This window comes from Lolium perenne, chromosome 2, assembly GCF_019359855.2.
Source record: "Lolium perenne isolate Kyuss_39 chromosome 2, Kyuss_2.0, whole genome shotgun sequence".
NCBI classification, from domain to species: Eukaryota; Viridiplantae; Streptophyta; class Magnoliopsida; order Poales; family Poaceae; genus Lolium; species Lolium perenne.
Window position 1 is genome coordinate 306,316,719 of NC_067245.2, and position 10,729 is coordinate 306,327,447.

At 39.9% G+C, this 10,729-nt stretch overlaps 1 protein-coding gene across 1 annotated transcript; it reads left to right on the top strand.

The window, feature by feature from the left end:
- The first annotated feature begins 3,307 nt into the window (after positions 1-3,307).
- On the top strand, positions 3,308-4,217 carry LOC127336934 (uncharacterized). Its single transcript, XM_051363802.2, has one exon. The coding sequence runs from the start codon at positions 3,454-3,456 to the stop codon at positions 4,060-4,062; it is 609 nt and encodes a 202-aa protein (XP_051219762.1). The 5' UTR covers positions 3,308-3,453; the 3' UTR covers positions 4,063-4,217.
- The last annotated feature ends 6,512 nt before the right edge of the window (positions 4,218-10,729 follow it).

A 10,729-nucleotide genomic window follows, 5' to 3' on the forward strand; every position in this document is an offset into this window, starting at 1 on the left:
CAATCCCACCCACCCCCTCTAGGTAACATCTATGTCCTTTCACTGTGAAACCTAGTTTTGTGTTATATTCTTTCCCCTTTGTTTTCCGAGTCCGGTAGTTTGATCTTATTGAATTTCTCTTGTTCGATACCCTCTAGGTGTACATGTGCTTTTCTCCTCGTGTATCTTCAACTCTATTTCATGCCAGAGTTGTCGAGGTGTGCATGTGGTTCGTCATCTCTTCCATCTGTTTAGGTTTTCTTGTTAGCTTTGTATCATGTGCTCTTTGTGCATGCAAATGTTCATCTTTGTTTCCTATGATTATTTTGATGGTTCCATTGTTTCCAATATGTGGGACTAGTGCCCACCCCACATCGTCATTGAAAAAATATGTTTTCTCATCCTCTGCTTCGTGTTTCGGTCCTAAATGCAGTTAGCACTTCGGGATTTTCTATCTTCCCGTTGTTCATCCGTTTGTGTAGTCTATTTATGCATGCTGCCAATGGGATTTTCCCGCTATTGTGATTGTGGCGCAATGAGCCACTTCTCCCATGGTTCTTCCTACGGGTCTTGGGCGACCATGCCGTGGCAAAACGGCTGATCTTGGTCGAGGTATCGTTCATCCCGGCCTGACATGCTTTCCTATTTGCATGGTCTCTTCTCAACTACTGTGCTTGGTTGTAATGCTGGTCATTTTTCTCCATATATACTCACTCATACATCCAATTACCCAACAAAGAAACATAGAATGTAAAAAAAGATAGAAGCCATCCCACCAAGGATACCATGGAGACAATCCACTTAGGCCGACGAGAGGTAAACATGCATGAAATCTTATTGGCCATTCTTAATCCTGTATTAATAAACTGTCTCGGTTATTAAAAAAAATATTATACAAGGAGCTCAACAAGTGAAAAACAATAATAATGAAATCAGGCCCAACTACTACACCGGGCAAACAAAATAATAATAATAAACTAGGGCCAACTACTGCACTGGTCAAACAAAAAACAAGTTGCAACAACACCTGAATTCCAAGATGAATTAAAGTAAACGGTGAAAACTATACAAACCATAACATATTAATTGCAAACTCCTTTTCTTGCGGCAAGTTTAAAAATTTCAGCTACGGTGTCTAACAGGTTAAACCGAAGCTCAAGCCATCTCCTCCCCAAATGGATGAATAAAATAATATACTAAAAACACTTGGTTAAAATGGAGCACCACTAGACTAATGTAATAGTGCCTCCTCTTTTGGGTGACTTATCATGCCTACTAGATTTAATCAGTAGTGCTTCCATACTATTCAAGTCTAATGCGACACGAAACATCTCAAATTTAGCACATTGATAAATAGAAGATCCAACTATCGGATGATGGTAAAAAAAATACAAATCTAAATATCACTAAATAATCCATATTTGCCGACATAGAACAACAACCAGTTCATGTGATATTAAAAATATGTGTGCCACTACGACAAGCACTCCCATTAGTTCAGGGATGCTATAGTACTTCTGCAGCTATCCACAAATTTGATCACAATATAACATATTGTAATTCTCGTATTTAAATTTTCATGCAAACAACACATCAATGTATTTTGCAAAAACAAAAAAACACTTGACAAGATAAAGGTTGGAAAATGATATTTTGTTTTGTAGTTGTCGGTGATCTTAATGCCACATATAGAACTGGTGATACGATAGACCTTGTGTCAAACATGTAACAACCCTTAATACATACAAACAAATCGAATGCTCTTCATTGTATAGTTTTTTCCGATAAAGGTGATGTATTACTTAAAAGGGATTAAGTATCGCACCCTGTCTCTGCATAACAAAGATGCACATAGTCACTCAAATCCACAAGTATCAAATGACAGAATAAAAAAGCAAAATCCGCACTATCCATCATAAAAACTGCTAAGGCGCCTATGCTAATGGAGAGTCAATCTGTAAATTACCATGACATCCGTGGGATAAAAAAAGTTCCATCGCTCTATCCTTAAAACGTGTCGACACCTACATAAATAGGTCACGATGATGCACATGCTTTAGAAACAACCATGAACGGGGCTTAGTTGTGCGCGGGTAGATAACGTGCATGATAGAAGAATTTTGGTCACTAAAAACCTTGTCATTTCTACATATCCATAGTGACCAAATAACGACAATTGCTTCCACCCTAATAAGAGATCCACACCATTGAGTTAATTGCCAAATAAATTTGTAATGCTATGTGGTGGGTATAAAGTTAACCTATCGGAATGACTGGCCATATAGATGTAGCAAACTTGCGCTGGAAGAAAAGGTGTGTAATTGTATCTTCATGGCGAGAGAAGACACACTTTTTTTTGCTTCCATGGCAATTGCATTCCACAAGGCTGTCTTTGGTGACGGTTACACCTCGATGAAGATACCACACAAAAGGAATCTTGATCTTCCATTTAATGTTTTTTTATTACCAATTGGCACGTCTGGCTGGATTAAAGCTTTACACCAATTATCACTTCGATGAAGATTCCGTCGAAACCGATCAGTTCCTTGTATCAGTTGGACCAAATCTAGACGTTGTATCAAATCGTTCCGTGTTGCTAGCGTGGGAGGCAACAAAATCTTGTATGAATGTCACATTTGCTGGTGAAGTTTCCAACAACTTAGCGATCGTATAAATTTTGTGACATACAATATTATACAGAGCTAGATATTATTCATGGAGCATGGCGTTACCTAGCCATTTATCCTCCTAGAACCTTATTTCGAGCCATCTCTAATTGAGAACGAACCATATGGGAAGAAGAATTTCTCCTTTCGCCATAAGACCAACCAAGAAGTGAGAGTCACCCTGTTTCCAAAAACCTTGAGACAATACAGGTGAGCCTATGGTCGCATAAAGATCTAATTTTTGGTGGATTCTTTTAAGTGATATCTGAACATGAGTAATCTAGATGCAAAACCAAACAATTCTTTGTGCTTTTAAGTTTGAGCTACAATCACAACAAGAATTTTGGAAAGGAGGGATTATTGATTTTCCACTTCTGTTGCTTTTCCAAAACAAAGCAATAAACATACTTGTAGAAAATTAATCTTTAAACTTGAAAGTTATTAAAATATCCAAAGAATTAGCTTCATGTTCAAAAAATTGATTATTTGATATGCTCGATATATAACTTCTCTATGATTTGAATATATAACATATGAATTCTAAGAAATGATGGCTTATCCATGATTTTGAGTTGAGCTTTAACATCTTTTTTGACAGCTTGTACTAGTTTTTATTACACACTCACCGGCCACCAGCTACCATGTGTTGTCAGTGTTGAAAAACAACCATACGTGACAAAAGTCACAAGCGCTCCCAACTGTGCCATGCCGTAGCTAGCACCACCGGGCTAGAGAAACCGGACGATCGCCGTATGGTTCCACCACTCCGGAATCAACTTCCTATAAGCCCCAAGATCACCCAGAGCGGATGGCAAGGGATACCCCGCTCGGCGCCGGCGCGATGAGCGGCCTCATGGACTGGCACGCCTGGCTCTCGTCGGCGCGGCTGGAGCCGACGCTGGTGAACGAGTACGCGCTGGTGCTGGCACGCAACGAGCTGGAGGCCGGCGACGCCGCCTACTTCGACCACGAGTTCCTCCGCTGCATGGGCATCTCCGTCGCCAAGCACCGCCTCGAGATCCTCAAGCTCGCGCGCCCCCGCTTCCTCCGCCGCTCCTCCTCCGCCGCCACCGCCGCGTCGCTGTCCCGGATCCTCGCTGCCGTCGACCGCGCCGCCAGGTACCTGCGCTCGATCGTCCGCCGACGCGGGGAGTCGTCGTCCTCGGCGGCGCTCGTGCTGGTCCCATGCCAGCAGCAGCCCGACGGCGTCGACTTCGTACGCGCGAGCTCCAGCTACGGCTATTGCAAGGCGCCGAAGCGAACCAGGTCCAAGCCCAAGGCTGCCGCGGCTGCTGCACCACCGAGGGCCGGCGGATGCAGGGGCGCCGCGACGGTGCACGCCATGAAGGACATCGACAGCGGCGGCGAGGAGACGGTCAAGTGGGACCGCATGTTCCAGGACCTTAACCCCAACTGATCGATGCCGCGATCGAGTGATGGATCAAGCCGCCATTGATTGGAGGTGGAGTACTATCTGGTATGAAATGCTTGTTACTGCTATCCGTACACGTACGTACGTGCGCTCGCGCTCAGAGCGTGGCTGTAAAACTACTACTACTACCTTCGTTTTAAAATGTTTTAAAAGCTTTCATATCCTCGACCTGAATGTATCAACTATTATGGGGTACATCTGTTAATCAGTGTAAGTGCCCGTTATGTGATTGTGAACATGATGTTCTGTAATTTATATGGTCATCGATGCGGCTACAGTTTTCACTTTTCCAATGTTTATCTGTATTCAAGAATGTTCTTTTGTCTGTAATGGCAAATTGTCAAATCATAAAGTAGCTCACGAACAGAAAACCACTACATGTAGCACTTCTTTTTTGTTGAAAAAATGACATTTAAAAGTTTTTAAAAAACCTGAATATAAATCCAGGTGTAGACAATATTGTGTTCTACCTACTTGCAAAAATTTCAGCTCGAAATACCTTTTATTTGGGGCTGTGCAAAACCGTAAAATCGGTCAGATTTTGTCATTTTTGCACAACCTGAACATTAGGTTGGTAGAAGATAATAATGTATACATTTAGATTTAGCTTCAGATTTTTTGGATAAACTTCGAAATGTTGTTTTTGAATTTTGAAAAATGTATGTATATACCGGGGAAGACTTAGGTAGGATCAGATCTGGGATAGGATCTATGAGAACAATTTTTTGCAAAGATAAAACATGTTTAAAAATTCTCAAAAAAAATCACAACACACATCTATGTTATATATGCAACGCCAAAAAATTTGCAAATTCAAATTCAACATACATTTAGAGAGACAAAAAAGATAAATCTGAGTGTGAATAGTGTGAAATACTACTCAACCAGGACACTATTCACAATAGAATTTGTCTTTTTTTTTATTTCTCCAAGTGTAGGTCAGATTTTAAGCTGAAATTTCTTTGAGTTGTAAATACAATCTATATGCATGTTGTTTATTATTTTTTGATTTTTTCGCATGTTCAAAATATGTTTTTTATGAGTTTATCCTTTGATTCTACCTAATGTAGAGATCCTATACAAGTCTCTCCCCGTATATACTGAGCTACAAACGGGAGTGGTGTTTTGGCACATGGGATCATATGCATCTTAGATACATTTTGAAACATCAAAAAATTTGAAACAAAAAATTTGCACGAACATCTTCACATGCTACGCGTCTACAAAGTTGTTTCGTCAAAATTCGACTTGTCTTGTGGCGTGTGTAAAAGAGACAAAATTCAGTGCTTAAAATAAAGCTTGTCACAACATAAATTTTCTCTTTTTTATATAGACCACAAAAAATATCGGTTTTTCTCGAAACTTGGCGTACGAACATATATTGTGGAGATCTAGAGGTAGAATTTTTTGTCAAATTTTTTTGACATTTCAAAATATATTTTTTGATAGAGGGAGCATACGCATCTGGGAGCCAAATTGAATTTCCGTATTCCACGTTCCAACCAACTCTTGTATAGTTGCTCCAAAACATAGTTGGGTGGACCATTGACTTTTTGTGTAGCCCATGGGCCCAATTTCATACTGTATATATGTAACTGAAGTCTTACGTACACAGCCCGTAGCATTGTTTGGTAACCCGAGCACACCAGCTCAGCTACCGAAACGTAACACCCTCACTGGAAAAAAAAAGCCAAAACGTCACTTCTTAGGCTCAGTTCTTTTGGCGGCTTCTCCGAGAAGCTGCCCTCCCCCAACTTCCTGGGGAAGCCGTTCCCAAAATTTTGAAAGGCTTCCGAAATGGTCTAGACTAGACTAGTCCGGAAGCCTCCCTAAATTTTTGGTGCGGCTTCTCCAGGAAGCTGGGGGAGGGCAGCTTCTCGGAGAAGCCGCCAAAAGAACTGAGCCTTATTGTTCAGCGGTGGGGCTTGGGCGATTTACGCAAAAATAATTCTTTTGCAAAAAATGCACGAAATAATCCTCCGATTAAACTATTTTACGATTCTAACCTTTTTGTGTGGCGCCCTGGACACCTCATAGATAGGTGTGGCGCTCTTTACAAGAACGCCACAAAAAAGATTAGAGGCATGAAATAGTTTGGCCAGAGGGTCATTTTGTACATTTTTTCCTAAAAAGGATTATTTTTTGGGCTTGGACGCCTGGTTGCATCGATCTATACCAAGTTACCAGCATTCACTGTTTATATAAATACTTGCCCGGTGAATGCACATTCATACAACCAGTTAAAATTTGGGGTAGTGTGGACTTTTGGAGCTCGTTTTTTTGGATTGGAAATCATGTTTTAAAGTTCTAAATTTTAAAGTAATCTGAAAAATATGAATATAGCTAGAGATGTATCCTACAGGCGTGTAAGATCTCAATACGAAATACCTTATACTTTATGCTACACAAAAATAACAAGTGTGCCTGAAGTCATTTTTGTGTACCCAAATGTATAAGGGATTTAACACTCGTATTTAACACAATCATAGAATACATCTTATGTGCATTCAGAATTTTTGTCAGATTTTTCCAAAACCTGTTGATACCATATTCCTTTTGTTTACAAAAAAAGGAGCTATGTGGAGCTCGAGCATTAAAAAGAGTTTCCGGTAAAATAGTCCACAAAATTGTTATGGCGTGCAAAAAATGCTCCCATAGTCCACATGATGTTACTTTTCATGAAAAGCACTGTGAACTTTTTATTTTCTTAGATGTGCCCTTACACACCTGAGAAGTTGTTGTGCCTTGTGTAAGGAAATCACCCTTCCAGCCGTCAGTGAATGAGGCCATGCCAACGTTGGCGAGAGAGAACATGGGGGAGGGGAGCCGTGATACGTTGCAAACGTATATAATTTTTGACGCTTTATGCTTGTTTTACGTCAATTTCTATAGTTTTGTTTACACTTCGTGGCATTTTTATGCATTTTCTGGAACTAACATATTGATAAGATGCCACAGTGTCAGTTCCCTGTTTTCTACAGTTTTGTATTTCAAAAAATTTGTACAGGAAATATTCTCGAAATTAGACGAAACAAAAGCCAAAATTTTATATTTTACTGTAACGAAGACGGAGTCCAGAGGGAAGACGAAGAAATGCCAGGAGGCGGCCACACCTGGCCTAGGCGCGGCCCAGCCCCTAGCCGCGCCTAGGGGTGGTGTGGGGCCCCCTGGCGCCCACCGACCTCGCCCTTCCGCCTATAAATTGCCTCTCGGCGCGAAAACCCTAAATTAACCATAGTCATATTCCCAGAAAAGTTCCGTAGCTCCATCGCCACGGAAGACATGTTTCGGGGGACAGAAGTTTCTGTTCCGGCACCCTGCCGGGGCAGAAAATTTCCCCTGGAGCCATCTCCATTGACTCCACCGCCATCTTCATCGCCGTTGTTGACTCCAATGATGAGGATGAAGTAGTTCTCCCTCGGGACTGAGGGCTTTACCGGTAGCTATGTGGTCTATTTCTCTCTCCCATGATATGATCTTTATGTGATCATGAGCTTTAAAATCTAGTTGAATAAGTAGATGTTATTCTTTGACTATTATGCTACTCAAGTGGTTTTGTTATATGATCTTCGGAGACACCTTGTCCTACGGTGTGAAGGTGACAGTGTGCATATCGTGTGTGTCTCTTAAGCTTAAATTACAGAAATACTTATGAATTGTGGTGTCTTGTTAGCACTATCTTTGTATGCTCAAAGTGATAGCATGGGGTGTCCATAGATTGGGAACGCGAACTTTAAGGAGTGCTTATGCAGCCCTACGCGGTGAATTTGTGTTCGTTATCCAACCGGAGAGTTGTTCAGAGTGGCGTAGTGAAGAGATAATATTTATGTATTCAATTATGATATCATTGTTGAGAGTGTCCGCTAGTGAAAGTATGATCCCTAGGCCTTGTTTCTATGCATTGAAACACCGTTTACAACCAATTCTGCTACATGTTTGCTTGCTGTCATATTTATTTCAGATTGTAATTACCACTTATAATCATCCGTATTACTTGTATTTCAGTATCTCTTCGCTGAACTAGTGCATCTATACACCTGACAAGTGTATTGGGTGTGTTGGGGATACAAGAGACTTCTTGTATCGTAATTGCTGATTTATTTGAAAGGGATATCTTTGATCTCTCCCTCCCTTAGTTCGATAAACCTTGGGCGATCCACTTAAGGGAAACTTGCTGCTGTTCTACAAACCTCTGCACTTGAAGGCCCAACACTATCTACAAAAACATAAGCGTGCGTAGACATCAAACCGTAACTATAGTGAGAGGTGGAGGATGGTGTCCCCACCAGCCACGTTGCGATGGCCGAACTCCACGGAGATGGAAGCCAAAAGACGGGCCTCATGTGAGTCATGGACACATAAGAGGATGCCAGACAGGCCGGCAGAGTGGTGAGATATCGGATTAACCGCCCACATCTCGCATCATGCAGTGATATGGCGATGCAGTGATATGTCTACCAAGTACTCCCTCCGTTTCAAAATAAGTGTACAAAGTTTGTATAGATTTTCATGTATCTATGTATTAAAACACGTCTAGATACATGTAAATAGAAAAATCTACGAAACTTATTTTAGATGGGGGAAGTATTTTTCCATGGCAGTTCGGTGGCCTCATCTTCATCTTGTCTGCGGCGAAGGACATGCTGCTCACGTTGGCCGACTCCTCGTCCGAGGCATTGACATCTCCCTCGTGCTCCACCTTGAGGCGCACCACATCGAATGGTCTGGCTACGTGCTCTCTTTTGACTCTAGAGAACAACACACTCAAAGTCACTACTATCTCATTTATCTTGCATGCACAATTTCCTGAAGGGGAATTGAGCAACATTTTACCATCCTTTCTCAGCATGTGCACTACAAATATCACAACACCATATATCTGTAACTACGAAAAAATGGGACTATGTGACTACAATCTCATAGATCATATACAACATCAAGGAATACACTTAAGTTGACCATAATATTCAGAGTAGAGAAAGAATCAGGTCTATCAAATATCAGTAGATTCATTACATGAAATATATGTAAACACTAAAAATAGCTATTGCATTACAACTTTCAATTAAAATAAGTATTGCAGAGCATAATGAAAAATACTTCCTCCAGAAGCTATAACATACAAACTATGTTTCGCACTACCCTAAAATATATTTGATGGTAAAGCAAATGACCCTACCAAAACTTTAAGGAGTTCGTCTAGAATATTATTTGAACATCTATCTATTCAACATGGTTTCAGGTTACACGAAATCTTGTGTAGTATTGCCACTTCCAAACCATTAGATCACAACAATCGATGTGCTAATTCATTGTAAGTGTTGTAAAATAACTCATATGTTTGAAATTACTTATCTTCTGGCGAGGAGAGAATGAAGCGAATATGTTATCTTCCTAAGCTAAGAGATAACCTCTTTTCAATTAGGAGAATACTAATTTTTCTATTGTATAACACGCCTCTACTTCTTTAAATGAACGCATATATGTTAGAGAGATGCTAGGTGATCATGAATAGAGATTTATGGCTCCCAAGCTCCAGTGATCCCATTGTCTTAAAAAAGAAATCAGATTCAGTTTTTTCTTGAAAAAAAATCAGATATAGTCAATGGTGTTTCCAATAGACGTGTTAAATTTGAAATTCACATATTTTGTACTCAAAGCAACACAAAAATGATAAAAGTGCGATCTAAGTATGAATATTCTCAAATCTTATATTTATCAGATTTTGTCATTTTTATGTAGCTCATAGTATAAATTATTTCACATTGTGACTTTGCATACTTGTAGAATACATCAGTAACCATGTCCAGAATTTTGTTCTCATAATTTTTAAAACTTATAAACAGAATTTTGAATTTTTAACATGAAGGGGTGCTGAAGCTCATGAGCCAAAGGCACTTCGTGAGAGATAATTAACCTATTATACAATATCGTCTTATCAAGATTACATGTAAGCTTAGAGAAGATCAACATCTGTTATGCATCCCCTTATATGTGTCGTAAATAGCTTTTGCCAGCATTTAACAAATTAGCCAAATGAAGGCACATAAATATAACACACCATACAAAAACTGAAACGATCTGAATAGTTTTCTCACAAGTCATGTATAGCAACGCGTGGATCACAGTCAGTTAAATCATATACTACCTCCAATGAGTAATGCTTTGAAATCTATTAGAAGTCAAAGGTACAATATTTAACCTAATATAAAGAAGAAATATAAACATGTACATCATGAAAGAAATATATTACGAAATTATATTTGACGGTCTACTAATACTTATTTAGTATAGTAAATACTCGTATTTTAATCTATAACATTGATCAAGCTTATATATGTTGATTTTTTGACATTTGTAAGCGCGAGGCAGTCTATACATACCCTATCGATCGGGGCAATCTCACTGCTTGCTTGCTCTAAAGTTAGGTAGCATACATTACAACGAATCCATCAAGTTGGAACTTAATAAGGTACTAGCTGTATAATTATGAACCAGTAGTTAGGCCGAATAAATTTATTAGCCTCGCGTTGATCCGTCGAATTAGCACCTTAAGGACAGTGCAATTATTTTGCTCCGCCGACACCTAGATCGTGATCGTCGGTTTTACAATCCAACAGCCACAACCATATCCAATTGCAGCATGCATTTG